The sequence below is a fragment of the Bolinopsis microptera genome, chromosome 5, assembly GCF_026151205.1.
Source record: "Bolinopsis microptera isolate Bmic1 chromosome 5, MBARI_Bmic_1.0, whole genome shotgun sequence".
Classification (NCBI taxonomy): Eukaryota; Metazoa; Ctenophora; class Tentaculata; order Lobata; family Bolinopsidae; genus Bolinopsis; species Bolinopsis microptera.
The window spans coordinates 8,117,019-8,137,295 of NC_087076.1; the positions used below are offsets into that span (position 1 = coordinate 8,117,019).

The window sequence follows — 20,277 nt, forward strand, 5'->3', positions numbered from 1 at the left end:
TGGGTTGGGAGTCCCCCTTACCTGGTATGGGATCATTTCGTCCGTAAAATTTTACACAATATAAAAGCTACAATAAATTATCTATAAAATGTACACAAACAAACTTAAGAGACCTCATAGCTCGTCTTCTGAGGTATGAGATTGAAGGATAAGTTATCCAGTCCAAGGTGCTGGTCTTTTTGTCTTCCTCTGATTCCCCTGAGTGCTATGAGAGTGCTTCGTAGCAGATCAAACCTGAATCGTGTTCTGATGTGATTCTTGACCTGGCTCTTAGCTTCTTTATTGTGGTCAGCTATCCTTTCAGAGATACGATCTACAAACACAGTGCAAAGTGGCATGGACCCATACCTCCAGATATTGTAGAGACTAGTGGGACAAGTCATTGTGGCACTCGGGTCCTTGGTATTGTCGTCGGTATATTGTCCATTACCTACGTTCTGCTTTCATAGTTTAAACAATAGTGAGTTCTAAATATACAGCTTTAAACCGACTAAGTATGAATGAATGAAATAGCTGACAATCTACACTCCTATAAAAATTAAAAAAGCATGAGTAACTCGTAGTGATGTATGATTTCTAGAAACTTTAAATTAAATTTGGCGCTCACAGGTCCTCATGATCATGTGATCGCCGCATGAGGTTCTGTAAATGCGCAGGGCACCTTCGAGCTTATATTATTCACCTTACTGAGGCAGTCAACCAACGCGCGGCTTTATTTTTATGATATGATATGTTTTGATTGTTATTAATAAATACCAAAATTTAAATTTGTTTTCCTAAAATTTGTTTTCCTAAAGGACCCTTTCTCTTATCTGTCTGAATTACTCTCTCTTTATAGAGATCTTTCTTCTCTTTCTCATGCGCACTGTAGATTTTATCCAGTGGCTTAAATGTAAACCTATGCATTTTAAGTTGTTGTGTCACTATATTAATCTATAAGTCTAAATTATTATTATTATTATTATTTATTCGCAATTAGGATGAGTGACCCTGATGTCAAAGAATGTTCTTTCGAATGACTGCTATTTGACTGGAGTTTTATGATTTGATTATTGGAACTTTTACTTTACTTTAAATAATGAAATGGTTATTCAAACAGTATTTTTATCTATGTTATAATTAAAAGAATTATTCTGTACAAGTTATTCTAGCAGGAACTCGTCTAACCCTAAAATGGTGTCAAGACTCAAGAGACTAAAATAATTATTACTTATTTAATTTGCGTTTTTGACACCACTTGGAGGTCCAAATTTTGGGCACTAAATTTCTTATTCCTTGGCCAATTTTTAACTTTGTATGCTGATTTGAAGGCCATTAAGGCATTTCACCTTGTCAAAAAAGTTTCAGTTTTATATCTTTTACGGTTTTTGTGGAACATTGTGTTAAAGTTGATGCCGTGTTGTCAGTAAAATGGTACGGATATGTAAACATACATATATGCATAATAATCTCGTCTCGCTTTATATACCTAAAGAAAGATAATATGAGATGCCAACATGGATTGGGAAATTTAGTGGACGCCTGCCCCACACAGGAAACATGATTGCATTTCTTTTTTCATATCACATATGATGTGACCAATTATATTATTGTAAAAGCTAAAGTAAAATTATTTACTCAATAATTTTCTTAGCGCTAAGACGGGAGTGTGGGTGCCCCTTTTCAATCAACTCCTAAGACCAGCATATCTTACAAAAGTCGCTCCTGTTTGTGCTACACGAATAAGGTGTGTTGGTATTAAATGAGATCATACTATATTTGAAGTGTAAAGTTGTTCTCTATTTGAGTTGCCTTTTTATTTTTAAATTGGAAGCAAAACAGATAAATATATTCTTTTCTATTCTATTCTGAACTATATTATAATTTTATAGAAACTTATGATTTCATTGATTCCTCAATGACATGATTCCCGATTTTCATAACCTCACTTTATTTTGTTTAGGTACTTTTCTTCAAACATGTCTGAGGGTGAACCAAAACTCAGCAAAAATGAGATGAAACGACGGGCAAAGTTGGAGCAGAAAGCCAAGGAAAAAGCTGCAAAAGACGCTGCCAAATCTGCTGAGGAAAGTTCTACGGGAGCTAAACCTAAGAAGGTTGAAGAGCCTCTTGATCCTGGAAAGTATCATGAACACCGATGCAAACAAATTCTAGGTTACAAGGATGCTGGAGAAACACCCTACCCTCACAAATTCCATGTCACTGATTCACTGAGTCTTTACATTGAGAAATACAAAGACTTGGAGGCTGGGGAACATTCAAAAGAAGTAGTGTCAGTGGCTGGTCGAGTACATTCTATCAGGGAGTCTGGAGCTAAACTCAGGTTTGTTTTATTTTTCATTGAATTGTGTCGAATAATTTTAAGTTTCTGTTTCCCTGTATCTTGTGAACTAAAATTGTGTGTATTCCTGAATTGTGCTTGAGCTGTTACGTTTTTAACACGGGTAGAAAAACTATAAGTCCAGTACGGTTGTTTGGACTTCAACATTGTTCACATTTTATATTATATTTTCAGTCTATATTTATGATCTTTCCAGGTTTTACGATCTGCGAGGAGAAGGTGTAAAGATTCAGGTAATGGCCAATGCCTCATTCTCTACGCAAGACTTTGAAGCTGTCCACTCGAGAGTCCACAGGGGAGATATCATTGGTTGCACTGGTCATCCAGGAAAAACAAAGAAAGGAGAACTTAGCATTATCCCTCAGGAAGTGCACATTCTTACTCCTTGTCTTCACATGCTGCCCACACTTCACTATGGTTTCAAGGATAAGGAATCCAGATTCAGGCAACGTTATCTTGATCTCATTATGAACGAGGATGTGAGAACTAAATTTTACACCCGCTCTAAAATCATCAATTATGTTCGTAAATTTTTGGACAATCTAGGATTTCTGGAGGTGGAGACACCAATGATGAACATGGTCGCCGGAGGAGCAACAGCAAAACCTTTTGTAACCCATCACAACGACCTAAACATGGACCTGTTCATGAGGGTAGCACCTGAGTTATATCTGAAAATGTTGGTAGTTGGAGGCCTGGACAGGGTCTACGAGATCGGGAGGAATTTTAGGAATGAAGGTATTGACATGACTCACAACCCTGAGTTCACTTCAATGGAGTTCTACATGGCGTACGCAGACTACAATGACTTGATGGAGATGGCTGAGGAAATGCTGTCTGGGATGGCTAAGGCTATTACAGGAGATTATAAGGTAGAGTTTACACCAATGGGAGCTGAGGAACCTATCATCATGGACTTTACTCCTCCCTTCAAGTTAGTTCTTTTAAACTTATTAATCAAGCAACAGCTCATTAGTACTTGTAATAATATATTAATCAGATTTTAAAAATAATAATCATTAGAGATGTTTTCTCCGTCTGCTATGCTCATTATTTGGTATCTATGTGATTTGTTGCTCTCTTTGATTTCGGTTCGTCTCACTGTACCACTATTCTCACATTCCAGGAGAATACCAATGATTCCTGAACTGGAGAAACTGTTGGGAGTTAAGTTCCCTCCCGCTGCCGAACTTCAGTCAGACTCTGCAAGAGAGTTCCTTAGTGACGTGTGTACTAAAAATAACATCGACTGTTCCGCCCCACGAACCTCCGCAAGACTTCTTGATAAAATGGTTTGTTCACCTTCAATAATGCTGATCCGTCTCAATAACCAGTATATTCTGTAAACAATAAATAGTTATCGAATAGTTTTAAATACAGAATCTGATAAATAACATTCCTCAACTTTACAGGTAGGAGACCTGATAGAAGTCCAATGTAACAACCCAACCTTCATAATAGAGCAGCCTCAGATCATGTGCCCTCTGGCTAAATACCACAGAACTACTCCTGGACTGACAGAACGCTTTGAGCTGTTTGTTGCCACCAAGGTTTGTTATATTCTACGGATTACAGGTTGAAGGTTCTATGGTTAATATTTTTCACCGTGGTAAAGGTGAACTTATATCACAAATTATCTTTTATCTTATAATGCTTTTGGACACGAAGGGAAGCACACAATGTAAGGCTTTAAATCTTCGTAAAACTACATCATTAGAGCCTGTAATCAGAACCGTACGTTTAAATTAACTGTTTTAAGGCGAAAAAAGTGGTTGAATGTTGTTCAGATATTAATAAACACTGATGCTGGTGGTGATTTAACTTTTTAGACAGACGTCTTATAGTTTACATGTATTTCTAAATTTCTAGTGTTCAACATCAATACTGTGATATGCGTCTGTTGTGGTGGTGGTGGTCTGTTGTTAGGTTCTTGAGGGAAAAAACTTTAAAAAGATAGAACGTTAGTATTGAAAGTAAGATGACCTCAGTATTTGATAGTACACTGAAACTAATGATTTTAATTTCAAGTTCCATGAGGCTTCCGGTCTATGAGGTTTCTATCCACCTCAGCATTGACCCCTCTGAAACGTTCTGTACTCGTTTCATAAACGCCACGTGGCTGGGATTAACATTGGGGCATGCTTTGTTCACCTTCTAGCTGCCGGTTCATTTCCAAATAGACCAAAGGTTGAGAGGTTATCATGGCTGGATGTTTAATGATAGTCTTGCTGTTTGAGCTCTGTTGTTAAGTTCGTGCTTTAGAGTTGAAGGATATCCAAGCTTAAACTATCTACAATACATAGGGAATGTAGATTCTACAATCTACATCGGGGCGGGGGGGGGGGGGTCTACACTCTACATTGAACTTTTTAATTAAGAACGAACTCACAATTTAATGGTGGCTCAAAGTATTATACCTAAAATGGGGTAGACACTATTACACCCACTATAATCAGGATACTAATGTACCGGACTCTCAATCTAGGCCATTACAAGCCTGGTAATAGCACGTGTGTAGTGTGAGATGGTATTCTAAACTTTAACTAAACATTCGGAGATGGTGTGTATGAATTGTTTAATTATTCCCGCCATTTTCGTTATTGAGACATGTACTCTTCAGGATTCTAGCCATCGCAAAATGTGGGCAGAATTTACCATCCTTCTCCTTTTAGCTCTCCCCCTCTCCATACGTCTTATATCTCACAAAACATACAATGAATTAAAACACGGCTTGTGACTCATGTGGCCTGTTTTGATTAGACTTTGGATGTTATTCAAAACATAATATTTTCTGGGCTGTATCTACCTCAGAATCTCTATTGGATTAGACATATTGCTGTTTGTAGCTACCGTTTGTTGCAACATATCACACATCTCAATACAGCTTGTAACTCCAAAGGATACCAGACTTAAACCAGCTCTTCACACACTTTCCCCACAACATTTGAAGTGGAGACTTTTTTAATGATACAAGGGACTTAATAGATCAAGTTCCTTTAGAAAAACTTAGCGAAGTTATTACTTAAATTACCACAATATTTCCTGATAATGTTAAAACCGTGTCCTGTCCTTTCAGGAGATTTGTAACGCCTACACAGAGTTGAACGATCCGTTTGTGCAACGTGCTCAGTTCGAAAAACAGGTAATTAATTGACTAATTCTTTATACATTATGTTTTCTTCATGAAATAGTAATCTGACCTGCTCGCACATTTGTGCCCTTGTAATGAAAGCGATGCGCTGTTATTTGCACCCATGATCTGATGTTAGTTGGTGTGCAGTGTATATGATCCGTGTTTTTGCTTCAGATTGTTATTTTGCTGATAGTTTTACCATGTTATACCAGCTTTAAATGAGTTGTAGTAGAACTAACCTCCCTCATCTTTGTAAATCCCCCTCCAGTCTCCACCACTCTACTGAATGAGTTGTAGTAGAACTAACCTCTCCTCATCTTTGTAAATCCCCCTCCACCACTCCACTAACCCCCTCTCCACCAGGCACTTGATAAAGAAGCGGGAGATGACGAGGCTCAGCTTATAGATGAGAACTTCTGTACTTCATTAGAGTACGGCCTCCCCCCAACAGCAGGGTTCGGACTAGGCATAGACAGACTGGTCATGTTCCTAACTAACTCTTATAATATCAAGGAGGTGCTTCTCTTCCCAGCTATGAAACCCGAGGAAACTAAACCAGAGGAGTCATCGTAAAGGTGCACTGATAGTTTTTGTAGTTTTATTTGAGTTTTTATAGATTGGTTTTATCCGTTGTCACATTGTTTTACTGCTTCTCTATTCAGTTTGAAATAGTACGTGTTTTCACAAGACAGAGTGAGTTTGTAAGGGGTCGTTCACATATTACGTAATCAGCCGAGGGGGGTTTCAAAATGATTACGCTACGAGTAAGTTTGTAAACAGGTGGCTAAGTAGAATGAGAGCAGATGTGCCTCATTTGTTATTATTACGTCACTTTTACAGCTTAAATTGCATTTCAACACTCACAAGCACCCGAAGAGCCTTTTTGACAGAGTACTACACACACCGCACTGGACACCTGGGCAGTTGTCCTTTGTCTTATAAGATTATACCACCTTTGTCTTGTTATACTTATTTAGAAAGTTAGACAATTTGTTATACTAGCTTTTTCCCTTGTAACACTCACAGTGTCAGAATTTAGACTCGCAAATTTATAAATATCAATATTGCATCAGCTATTTGACGGTATATATAATATATTGTATCCCTCTTTTGATTTTGTTTCCTCTAATCTTATCTCACTTTGTAGCTGACAATGGAATCCCTACTGGTATGGCAGTTAATATCTATAGTGAGTCTTATTATTGGAGTGTACTTGTTTGGATTCGCCCCTCTGTTGCTAGGTAACAGCATCAGTAAAGGTCATGTCAGTCTGCTGTCTGCTTTCTCTGGGGGTGTCCTCATTGGTACTACATTCATTCATCTCTTTCCTGAGGTTATTATTACTACTATTGTTATTTACAGTATTTTAAATGGGATTACGAATAAGAAATTAAGAGCTCTTACATACATTTTCTTTGAAGATATGACGAATTAAATTCTAAATAACTTGCACACTTTAGAGATATCCAGGTTGTAATTATTTAATATTCAGGTATCAGAATCAGCAGCTAAGTTCAGATGTGCAGTAGGAATGGACTCCCCCTACCCAATAGGAGAGCTGCTAATCTGTGTGGGTCTAATAGCAGTAATGATAATAGAGAACATGGCAGCAGAGTATGAACACATAGCACACGAAGTAAAGATACAAGCAAGGATAGAGGATGAAGACGATGAGGGAGCCGCGCTGTTTGATCCGCATAACCACAAGGCACTGAACGGACACAGCCATGATGGTGGAGGAGGGCATGGTCATGGTGGGGGAGGTCACAGTCACACCTCTCATTTTGCTATGGTTAGTTGTGCAGTTTGAGATTAGCTTCATGTGTTGATAGTGTATACTGGTTGCTAATCAGTACACAGTTCCAACAGTCAACACTACGTATGAAGCGATAAGTGACGCGTCTTGATATTGAGCTAGACTGCATGATAAATAATATCTATGTAGCTACAATACACTTTGTAGAACGATTTCAGACAGCATAGAATAATTATTCGATAGCGGTTCAAAGCAATTGGTTAATTGGTATTTGTCGCAAGTTTCGTTTTCGTTTTCAAATGCAAAATACAGAACTTTCGTACTGTGCAAAAAAAACTTGTTAGTTTTCTCTTGGCTGATCAAGGGACAGTGTGGATATGTGATTTGTTGTGAGTTCAGTCTCTTATCCTTCAATAATCAATTAATGGGAAGGTCGACCCAAACTGCTCTAATACACTGTTGTAGCTCAACTAGATTACTCATACATACCACATCTGACTTTAAGTGTACATTGAACACGTAGTTACTGTAGAGTACATTGTACAATGTACATTGTTATGGTATTCTACTCAAAGTGTCATAGAGCGTACTGACCAAGGTATTTCCTTATTTTTAACAAAAGACGCAACATTTCTAAAGATCAAACAATTATATTAGGCTGGAAAGTAACTAAATAACAATTAAACAATTAAATCCCCTCAGACGGAGGAGCTAGGTTGGGGAGCTTACATTCTGGTGGTGGCTCTGTCAATACACTCTATATTGGAGGGTATTGCTATAGGACTAGCTGATACTGTAGAGGATCTTATCACACTGTTCTTATCTGTTATCATTCACGAGGTCATTATGTTGGGAAGTATTGTTGTACAAGATATCAGGTCTCATCTTTTAACAAAGATAACAAATGTTAGGGCTTATTTTTAAGTTTTAGTTAATATGCATATGTATGTATAATGAATAATCAATCTTATCATAAGAACTTAAAGTTCTCCATCAATATAACTTAAAATCTATCAGGTATGCCTGGCATTTGCGCTAGGATTGAAACTCTATGTAGACAAACACACCATAAAACAGTTTGTTATCTCCCTCTCCATCTTCGTTATCTCGTGCCCTGTGGGGATTGGTATTGGAATGTTGGTGGTGGAGCATTTTACTGACGTCACTCTCACTAAAATAGTATTCGTACTAAAAGCTCTGGCTACAGGTAACTAACTAGTAACTAGTAACTAGTAACTAGTAACTAACTAACTACAGGTTACTTTACTCTGCATATATCTGGACTGAACATTTCGGAGATTCTATAAATTAACTACAAGATGTTCCTTGTTCATGAGTTCAATCACAATAAAAACTATTGTCAGCGGTATTATGCGTAAACAAGTATCTTTTGCTTGAAGTACGGTATTGATTTGCTCATATAAAATGCACGGACCCATCACTGTACCCGCTGTACCATTCCAATATAAGTAATAATATTATGATCAAATTAACCTTAATATCACGTCAGGCTGTAATTCAAGTGTAATTCGGGGGTTGCGTGGTACTAATACGTGGGTAGTGAATATTATATTTCCTATTTTATCAAAACTTACCACCTACTATCCCAGGAACGTTCGTACAGGTCACATTCCTGGAGATTGTAGCCCCGGAATTCTCTCACCGTCACATCAACCAGCTCTTCAAGATGGCATCCTTAACCTTTGGGTTCATCTTTATATCTATTGTCATGTACTCGATACACGAGTTTCCCAGCACTGACTTTTGTAAATCTTTGATTGAGGGCGTGGTCGGGAATGTGTGACTGTGGGAAGTCTGTCAGTTTTTAAATGTTTTTATGTTTTACGAGTTAGTGAAGCGATGATTCACTTATTATTGCTAATTTGACGGTTTTGTCTTAACCCCAGCTTTGTTTCGTTGTTATTTCAGTGCTACTTTAATTGCAGAACATCGTAATTTGTTAAGTTAAGACACAATATATTATATTCTCAATCAATTTTCTCAGTATGATAAACTAACATTCATTGTGGTCATGTAAAGACTGGTAATCGGAATATATTCTCAAGAAATAACAATACTTTTGATTGTAATTAGTTATATATTTGTTAATGTTATTTGTAAATTACAGTAGGTTAATTTGAAAATTCGTTATTATAATAATATTGTAAACAGTAAATTCGCTATCAAATAGCTATTCTCTTCACTGTGTTGTATTAGCTAATTAATTGCCTGTGCTTAATTTGTCTTAACTTAATTTGCCCCCAACAGCTTGTCCATAAGCCGAATTAGTAAAATGATAATTAAATGGTTTGTTCTATTTTTGCTTATTTGTTGATAGTTTCTATGCACTTACAAAGATTATAAGTGCGAATCTAAAAAACTGTTGAAGTTTTTAACGTGTGTTTAAAATATTAATTCCCTTTTTCTATTAATAATGAGGTCTGATCGTCATCTTCGTACAGCGTTCGATGTCTGTGTGAAGGTAAAATGGTGATATCCTCTGGATCAGGCAGAGGTCGAGTGTTATCGGGATTATTTCTGTAGTAGTGGAACAGCAATACTAAGGTAATGGGACTACTGCGGACCCTCTACCGGCCAAACCTTGTTAACAAAGCCGCAGTCAAGGTTCGGTGAACGGTAGCTCGTCGGAGAAGATAAAGGCCTTGCTCAGCAATGGGTAGGGTTTGCAGTTTAGATAGCCATGTGGCACGCTGCAACTAAATTATTCGAGATTCTTCTCGAATAATTTTCAAGACTTGATGTCAACTTATTATCGGAGAAAAAGACGATTTATAAAGGAGCAACCTAACATTCTACCTACTCCTCATTTCTTAAGACGTCCACTACATGATGTTGCTTTACCAATTTGACTTATGTCCCTTAAGCGCTTTTAACTACCGTTCACCGAACCTTGACTGCGGCTTTGTTAACAAGGTTTGGCCGGTAGAGGGTCCGCAGTAGTCCCATTACCTTAGTATTGCTGTTCCACTACTACTTTTTCTATTAAATTCAGAATGAAGCGTTAATCTAATTAACATTCATACCGTATTTACTATTTGTAGTTTGTCTATTATTTCTTCATGAATTTTTTGTCATAAAACAGAATTGCTAATGCAAACAGCTTAAATGAATGATCATTCCTTTTTAAGGGTTACATATGTTAGTTTCCCGGATTTATTTCTCATTTATTCCTTTGAACTTTGTTGTGAAAAAACGTTGTTTGAAATGGTTATTATGACTTAATATGTCGTTTTATTGAAAACTGTACTTTGCAAATTTTTGCTTCAATGTTTTGAAATTTGAGTTTTGATTTTGTCGGGGGGGGGGGGGGCCAATGGCATAAATGGAGAAAATGGAGAATTACTCATAGGTTTTTCCATTTTCTCCATAGAAATAGTCTCCATTTTATGCCATTTTATGCCATTTTATGCCATTGAAAACCTGAAAAATTTAGAATTTCGAGAAAAATTATTTTAAAAAAAGATATTTTCGGCCAATTATGAACAGAGTATCATGAAACATGGAGAAAAGTGGTTTTCAGAAAAACTTTGAAAAATGTTGACTTAGAAAATGTTCGGTCCGAGTCATTTTCGATACGTACCTCCCGTATCGAGAGCTCCCGATTCCGAGCTCTTGTTGCAAAGGGGAGGCCTGCCTTCCGAGATCGCATTACTTCGAGTCCAAAATTGTGTATCGAGGGGAAGGTGTGGACTTCGAAAAACCGAAAAAATATTTTCGGCAAATAATGAACAGAGTAGCATGAAACGTGGAGAAAAGTGTTTTTCAGAAAAACTTTGAAAAATGTTGACTTAGAAAATTACCCCTCGGTACACAATTTTGGACTCGAGGCTTCCCCCTGGTAATGCGATCTCGGAAGGCAGGCCTCCCCTTTGCAACACGAGCTCGGAATCGGGAGCTCTCGATACGAGAGGTACGTATCGAGAATGACTCGGGCCGAAAATTTTCTAAGTCAAAATTTTTCAAAGTTTTTCTAAAAACCACTTTTCTCCACGTTTCATGCTACCCTCTTCATTATTAGCCGAAAATATTTTTTTGGTTTTTCGGTTTATCGAAGTCTGCACCTACCCCTCGATACACAAATTTGGACTCGAGGCTTCCCCCTGGTAATGCGATCTCGGAAGGCAGGCCTCCCCTTTGCAGTGCGAGCTTGTTTCGACTGTCGAGGATGTAGGTCTCACTTCTCAGTGCCTATTACTCTCCCCTATTACTCACTCCTGCTGTAGCCTGTAGAAATAAGTTTACACTAGGCTTGAGTAATTATGAGTTTGCCTGAAGTGTGCCTCTACTAACCTAGTATAAGCATCTAGTAGCCTACTATGAGCTTTCATAAGCTTGTTACGCCCCTAGTAAGCGTAAATAAACATGTTAGGATGTCCAATTTAGGTGTTAAATGGTGTTAAAGATGAAATTTCGAAGACAAAATTCATGGCAGAAAATGGAGAAAATGGAGAATTACTCATGGGTTTTTCCATTTTCTCCATAGAGATTTTGTCTATCTATTGACATATCACGTACAGCGAGTACATTTGTGCACAGTATTGCACAACTAATGAGAGATGCCACGTCACGCGCGAACGACAAATTATATGATCTGATCAAAAGTCTACAAATTTTCGCGCAAACGCGGTTCTTCAACGCGCATGCACGCGCGTCGAGCATTTAAGTGAAACAAAATTTAAATTTGATTGCTTACGTGTTACGGCATTACAATGAATAATGATATCATAATAAATATTATAAGTAGACATCCGATAATAAACTTGTTTGTTGTTAGGTCCAGTACAACCCAAGATTTCGCCCGACTAACAAAATAAAAAGAGCTAGCATGTTCTTCAAACGCGCATTCTTAGGCTGCACGGGAATCGCTATAATTCTACGTCATATTAAAAACTTTGATTCAACATTCAAGATGTCAATCCTTCGCATCTCACCTATCTGCATTCGTCATACGTTGTATGACCCGCCGCGCACGAAGTGCGCGGCTCCCCCTGTATCGTCAAAACCAGATGCGAAGGATTGACATCGTGAATCAAAAGGTTGCATTGCAAGAAGCGTTATTGGATGCGCGGCGCGGCCCAGAAGTGCATTGCGTTACAATAAAAACCCAACATTATTGTTGAGATACAAAAATAAATTTAAAGAATATCAACAGTCAGAACTGATTGGTAGAACAGAGTATGTTAAAAGAATTTATTTTAAAAACTCTTTTGCTTGTATCACGTCGTAATTACCCCCGGCCCCGCCCCCACTGTCGTTTCACTATAGAGTTTCAACGATACAAGGGGAGCCGCGCACTCGTGCGCGGCGCGCGGGTCATGCATGCAACGTATGACAATCTTTTTGCTTTTGCTGATTAGGCGCGACACTGCGCTTGACCCACATGCTATACAGCGTGTAGCAACACAGCGCCGAAAACGAAAAAGCTATAAGCGGTGCGCCGTGCCAAAACCATAAACTCTAAATATTGTTAAGATAAACGATATTTTGCGAGATAATTTACAATTTAGCATGCTGATCTCGTAGGATATTGAAATTATACCCGTGCAAGTTCCAAATGTGAGACAGCACTTAAACCATGACCAAAAGTAGTTGGCAAAAAGTTAAGAGCCAGTTGCCTGTAAAAGCTTTACTAGCTTCCGATTTACTACTCTTGGAGCAAGGAACTCAAGCCTAAAACCGCGACCGGCCGATCGCGATGACAATTGACAAAAATATATTTCAAAACTCAAAGCTGCGGATGATGACTTACTTACTTACAGTATATAGTATATATTGCTTTAACCAGAGCCCTCTCGCTTGCAGTAGCGTGCGACCGCCGAAAGCGGCAAAGAAGGCTCTATCCACGGCCACACACTGGCACCACAAATCTTGGTGCCAGTTTAGTAAAACAAAAATTTTAGTAAAACAAAAATTTTTATTTACCACAATCAATCAAAACATATTTAATATTATTATACATTTACAAATAAATCTAAATTTAAATTCAGCTATATACACAATACACAGCCCGCCGCGCAGACAGCCACACATTGCTGAGAGATTCTCAGGTGCAGATGTAAGCGCCGCGCGCGCGAGGTTTGTTTATTCTACCTGTGAAACAAGCGCGTCACGCAGTACGCGTAGACACACGGCTATGTTAATAGTATATATATACAGTACATGCATGACAGTAATGCAAAGTTGATATTCGTTATTAATTAACGGGTGATACTCGTAAAATATTTGTTTCATATATTGCATTGGACCGTCGACAAGTCCAACTCGGCGCGCGTCCTGGTAGGTTATAAACCTACAAGTTATTAATTGTAAAGCAAGAATACGAAGCAAGAATGCTTTGTATCAAGTTTTGACCCCCACGGTCGTTTCACTAAATTGTTTTACTTTATCGCTTTTACAATACAGGGGAGCCGCGCACTCGTGCGCGGCGGGTCATGCAACGTATGAAAAGTATTTTTCGAGAAAATAAAACCTAAACGAATACAATACAAATATTTTGCAAATGATTAAACAAAAATCACACAATTTTATTGATTCACGATGTCAATCCTTCGCAGCTCGGTGAGGCACAGTGGTGCATCTCGCCGATCTACCGAAGTGGTAGCGAGAAGCATTATTTGATGCGCGCGCGACCAAGTAGTGCATCGCGCTACAAACAATTTTAAAGTTTGTTTTTGGAATTTTGAACGTAACATGAACATAATAATTTTGTAACTAACAATAGTTAGTTATTTTATATACTTACTATAGTTACAAGTTAGTTATAAAATTATTATGTTCATGTTCAAAATTTCAAAGTTTTTGACAAATTCGACCGTAACAGTTAAAATCACTTGAAATCACTTTTTCAAAGTACGTTTAAAAAAATGGTTTTATGATTCTAATGCATCGAGCAAACAATCCCCGTTACGTAACAGCATCTTCTACCTCATAATGAATGAAACAATAATGAATAAGTCAAATAACAAATAATGATCTTATTCACATTTAAACTGTACTACCACATTTAAGGGGGCAGGGGGGGTCTTCATGGAAATTTTCTCAAAATCGACTTTTTAGTTGTTTCTGATAGAGGGGAGTGATATCTATCAGATGCTTTTGATCCGATAGAAAAATATTGTTCCTAGCCGAAATTATCGCCGGTAAAAGGTCAGCGCTTGTGTGTAATTGTATTGCGCGAGCGATTTTTGATTGCGTGCCCTGAAAATCGAGTCTAAAAATCTATCTTCTCCTACATTTTTTGAGCAATCACCCTCAAACTTTCAGGATATGTTCTAAGGATCATTTAAAAGGGATTGTCCGGGCAAAATTTTGAGATAGGCCTTTAAATATTTTTTATTCGATTTTAAAAATCTTGGACCTCGAAAAATCGTCAAAAAACCAGGTCCAAGATTTTCAAAATCGAATAAAAAATGTTTAAAGGCCTATCTCAAAATTTTGCCCGGACAATCCCTTCTAAATGATCCTTAGAACATATCCTGAAAGTTTGAGGGTGATTGCTCAAAAAATGTAGGAGAAGATAGATTTTTAGACTCGATTTTCAGGGCACGCGATCAAAAATCGCTCGCGCAATACAATTACACACAAGCGCTGACCTTCTACCGGCGATAATTTCTGCTAGGAGCAATATTTTTCTATCGGATTAAAAGCATCTGATAGATATCACTCCCATCTATCAGAAACAACTGAAAAGTCGATTTTGAGAAAATTTCCATGAAGACCCCCCCCTGCCCCCTTAAACTGGTGTTTGTTGATTACCTCCAGGATTCACTTTTCCAATGTTCGGTCCTGTTCTTGCCCTCCCTCGGTTCATTTCAGTTCTTTCCCTTCCTCCTGAAAAATCGGTTATGTACTGATAAGATAGCTCCAAGTTCGACCAGATAAATGCTCTGAAGCTAGACACGGTCAGACAATAGATGTAGAAATTACTGATGGTGTTTAAAGACAGGAGCGAGGTCGCAACTCTAAAAAAAGTGGTGTGGAGTGAACTCTTGCTCTTGTCATGTACGCTAATGATAGATTCCCCAATACAGTAAGCAGTATATGGTAGGAGGGACAAGCAGAAGACTGTGGCTGTAAGGACTGTTGTCATGATCCCCTGCCACTTCAAACTTTCCCTGCTCCGGGAAACAATTTTTCTGGCTTCAATCAGCAAACAAATGGTAGTTGATACAACCAGGGATGTTGGAATGACTCCAAATATCACTGAAATAAAAGGCTTCAGGTAGTGCCAAATCTCCGATGAGAAACCATAATCGCATGAATAGCCCCTATTCGAAAAAGAAACATCATCTTTATCTACGAGAAGGAGTGCCACAGGGAAGGTGAATGCTGCCAACCAGCATGCCACGCAGATAAAGTGTGCTTTCTTTGAAGTGATTGTTCCAAATTTAAAGGGGTATTTCAGTAAGATCAGCTTGCTGGTTGTCATGGCACAGATGAGAAGTATACTCGTCAGATAGCAATAAAACGCTGCATAGGAGCACAAGTAGCAGAAGAAGTTTCCTAGCACCCAATTATCAGAGATGACAGAGAACATATTTGGGAGAACGGCGGTAGCAGATAGAATCAGGTCACAGAATGCTATGTGCTGAATGACAACAATGATGACTCAGTGAAGTTTAAAGGCCTTGTACTTTATGGATGCTATGAGAATGGTTGTGTCTCCTATTAGAGATGAGATGAGAACGAATAGATAGCATCCGGCCCATGTGTATCGTATAACATCACTTTTAATGCCATAAGCAGTTTTGTTACTGAACTCTGTTTTCATAATCATGTATTTGCAAAAATAGACAAGTTCTATTGACTGAGCGACAAGTAGATTAAAAAAAGAGAAATGAGCCATACATTTTGTGCATCAAAATTGTATTACATCACAATTTCAGTGTTTCTCCATGATAATAAAATGATCTCCTATTTTATTTCCTTGTTGAGGGTAATATGATAGCCCATTTCTTATATCTTAAAGGGACATGTAATGGAGCAATATTGCTACTCAATTTAAAGATTTAGAGGTTCTTTAGAGGGCGTACTCAAAATTGGGTCAAGTTTTCAATAATTAACAGATTCCCATCAGTGACTCGATTTGATTCACCTTATCACATTCTCAAAACGATAGTTGCACTCAAAGATGATCCTGGCCAGGATCGGATCACATGACATATGTGATCCATGGGATCAAAAGCAGCTGATAGATTATTACAACTGTAAAACTAAAGTCAATTTCTACAATGTTAAAGTTTGCTCCTTTAAATGTTAAAATTTGTTGACAAAATTGATTGGGTCATAATCAGATCGTGTGATACCACACATCAATCAAGCAGCTGATTAGATTCTCCAAGTGTACGATGGTGCACTGCACTTGATTAAGTACCTTATTGGAAATATTTAAATTTTAGCAGGAAAATTGTTAAAATCATTATCATCACTCTATAATTGGCAATATACAAAAATACAACTGTGTGCTCTACGCACCACTCCGCTCTGCAGTAGTTTAGAGTTTGTGATTAAATATGAACTAATAAAAGAAGTATTATACTAAAAATAGCAGTCAAATGTAAAGAACACGAAATTGAATAGCAACATTACACGAAGAAAATATTAAACAGATATACAAATAATATTTTGCAGAATGCAGATAATATGGCCAATGTTCTGTGCATTTGGGCAAACTTAATGTTGGTTTTTCCTCGCATTCAATGGCCATACCATGTCTTATTTGCTATGACTAAATGGCTATTCTGATGATAGCTTGGTTGAATCACTAAAAGAATTTTAACTGTAATGACTAATGGTCTAAGCAAGGAATGGTCACTCAATGAAACAATAAGTTTTATTTTACATTCCACTCAGTAAACGACATTGAGTTCAGTACCAGCAGAATCCGAAAAATTCTAAAAGATGTCAATGTTAATAAAGCTGCTGGTCCAGATGGTATCCATGGCAAAATTTTAAAGAACTGTAGAGATAGTATTGCATACCCACTCTCGAGCCTTTTTAAAATCTCTTATAATATAGGTCAGATACCATCTGAATGGAAATTTGCTAACGTAGTACCTGTGCATAAGAAAGGCCCCAAAACTTTAGTTGAAAATTATCGGCCAATCTCTCTCACAAGCCTTACAATGAAAATTTTTGAAAAAATAGTGAGAGATGAACTGTTGGCAAAATGCCAGCATAAAATACATGACAACCAGCATGGTTTTCTTCCTCAGAGGTCTTGTACTACACAAATGGTCGGGTATATAGACTGTCTTTCACTGTCTATTAACGATAATATCAGAACTGATGTGGTATACTTTGACTTTGCCAAGGCCTTTGACTCAGTTAACCATGATGTCATCCTAAAGAAATTAAAATCGGAATTTGAAATTGATGGTACACTGTTGAAGTTTATTATGAACTATCTCAAAGACCGCAAACAGTGTGTTATTATTGGGGGATCCCAATCAGAACAAAAGAATGTCCAATCAGGAGTTCCCCAAGGCTCCATTTTAGGACCTCTGTTTTTTGTACTCTTTATTAATGACATGTCAGAATGCGTAAGTGAAGGTACAAAAATTGCCCTGTACGCTGATGACACCAAAATATGGCGTAAAATTGTGGGCTGGAGGGACCATGAGATCCTACAAGCAGATATAGATGCCCTGCATTGCTGGGCAGTAAGAAACAAAATGAAGTTTCACCCCAATAAATGTAAGGTACTCTCTATATCAAGCAAATTGAGCGAAAAAGGAATTTTGAGTTTTTTCCCCTTTCAGCTCTTTGTCTACACCCTAGATGGAACGGCACTAGACTTCGTCCAGAGTGAAAAAGACCTTGGGGTCTTTGTTAGAACAGACCTTAAGTGGGAGGAGAACATAGTCAACCTTTGTACGAAAGCTAGTTCTCGTCTAGGTCTAATGAAAAGAACTCTACGGTTTATTAACGACCGTAAACAAAAACGGGCATTCTATCTAGCGCTGGTTAGGAGCCTTTTCGAAAATTGCAGTGTTGTCTGGAGACCAACAAGTGTTGTCTTGAATAACAAAGTTGAAAACATTCAACGCAGAGCAGTTAAGTGGATCCTTGGCGAACAGGATCATCACTATAATGACTTAGAATACTTGGCTCGATTAAGAGAGCTAGACATGTTGCCAATGGAGCTGAAGTTTGAATACACAGACTTACTATTATTCCATCAGATATACAATGGTCAATCTGTTCTGAAGCTCCCACCTTATTTAACCCCGATAACAACCAGTGAACAGGGTAGGTTGCGTTCAAACATAAGGCAACCCTCGAGATATAATGAAGTTGATACATCTCAAATGCCTGATATCAACCAGAGGCGACAGAACAGACACGACCACCTTTCCCTGAAGTGTACTGTGGAAATAAAAGCTCACTCCTTTAAGAGAAGCTTCTTCTTCAGAACACACAGTGTCTGGAATGACCTACCAACTGACCTTAAAGAGATAAGTGATGCCGGAACTTTTAAGGCAAACCTGGCAAAACACTTTTGGGACAAATTGACAGACCCTGACTAAGTTAATGAGTGCAAATGATATTTATATGTGGGCCCCCGCCACTGATAGATCGGTCACGATACTGAATATAACAACTATAATATAAAAATAAATCTATTAAATAATATTAAATAACATTTACGTTCTGTCACCATGATTTGACCCTGGTGCAATCCTCAGTTAATATACTTAACTGGATTACGCGAACTTTATATCCGACTGTAATCTTGCTTAGACTAAGCGCTGTGTGATGATACGCGCGCAATTTTTGGCGCACTATGAGTCAGGTCATGGATACATTATGTATTTATTTTGATAATTCTAAATTTGCGTGTTTTAGATACATTTTGTGTGTTTAGATGGAGGTGGTGTTAGTGAGTCTGGGAGTAGAACTATTACTTGTAATACGTATACCCCCAGAACTTGTACCACTTAACCATGCTTTTAGTATTTATACAATATGGACTACAACTTTTACCCTACAAATGCCTCATGATAATAATGTCGTATATTTTTAATTCTCTTTGCTGTATTGTATAATGTACTATTTGTAAAAGTTTCAAATCATAAATAAAATAAGAGCTTAAACCACGAATTAGTTAACTAGAAGTAAACTTGAGGAAATATTCTTTAGTGGTTGTATATAATTATTTAAAAAACTTTATTTGTTAGTATTTTTATTATGGAAAGTGGTTGAATTTAGTGAGACAAGGTCAGTTTCTCTATTGTCTCAGAAAAATTTCTACTTTACAGTAGGCAATGCTGAGTGGCAGGAATGACGGACCAAAACGCTTGGGGCTAACAATGGCCATCAGCAATTATATCAAGAAATTATTTATATTTTACGTAACAGAATCACTATCCTGTTAGTATTTTGATCACAGGAACATTTACTGAAAGAGTTCATGGCCACCATACCCGGAAACTTTCCCAAAATCTTAAATGAAAAATGTTTCACTGATGGTCACTGAAACCTCAACTGCATATCTTTTCCAAAATTCCAATGAAATCAGATCATTCAATCACCTTATATTAGATTTTGTCCTGTTCTATAATGTAAGTTTCTCCGACCACGCAGTCACTAGACTTCTTGACATATTTTTCCAGACATCTTTCACAAAAGTTGCAAAGTGTTTGTTTTGCAAGCCATATATTATTGGGTTACCAAAAACACTTATCAAGTAAAAGTTGTAGGCAGCAATTTCGAAAACTTAACTGTCTTGGTTGATGAATACCGAACAGCTCCCATGATGCTGTAAATCTGTGCTGGCATCCATGATAAAATGAGAAGGATTGAGATGGATGAAATTGTCATGATTCCTCTTGCTGTTGTCCTTCTAAATTTCTGCCGAGCTATGATCATAAGGGATACATTTAAAATCATGACCAAAGTAAAGGGGGCCCATTTCCCAAATATCCAAAGAAAAATGAGAATCTGTGGTCTCTGTTTTCCGAACCCAACATAATCCACACCGCATCGATATATGTCATTGTTGTAGGATATTTCAGCACCCATAGC

At 37.7% G+C, this 20,277-nt stretch overlaps 2 protein-coding genes across 2 annotated transcripts; both read left to right on the plus strand.

The window, feature by feature from the left end:
- The first annotated feature begins 1,624 nt into the window (after positions 1–1,624).
- On the plus strand, positions 1,625–6,107 carry LOC134816170 (lysine--tRNA ligase-like). The gene is made up of 7 exons (XM_063824941.1): positions 1,625–1,726; positions 1,943–2,323; positions 2,538–3,275; positions 3,468–3,633; positions 3,754–3,891; positions 5,418–5,483; positions 5,838–6,107. The coding sequence occupies exons 2-7, from the start codon at positions 1,959–1,961 to the stop codon at positions 6,045–6,047; spliced, it is 1,683 nt and encodes a 560-aa protein (XP_063681011.1). The 5' UTR covers positions 1,625–1,726; positions 1,943–1,958; the 3' UTR covers positions 6,048–6,107.
- A 507-nt stretch (positions 6,108–6,614) lies between these two features.
- On the plus strand, positions 6,615–10,528 carry LOC134815232 (zinc transporter ZIP1-like). Its single transcript, XM_063823747.1, has 6 exons — positions 6,615–6,807; positions 6,967–7,266; positions 7,933–8,070; positions 8,248–8,437; positions 8,841–9,669; positions 10,244–10,528. The coding sequence occupies exons 1-5, from the start codon at positions 6,628–6,630 to the stop codon at positions 9,032–9,034; spliced, it is 1,002 nt and encodes a 333-aa protein (XP_063679817.1). The 5' UTR covers positions 6,615–6,627; the 3' UTR covers positions 9,035–9,669; positions 10,244–10,528.
- The last annotated feature ends 9,749 nt before the right edge of the window (positions 10,529–20,277 follow it).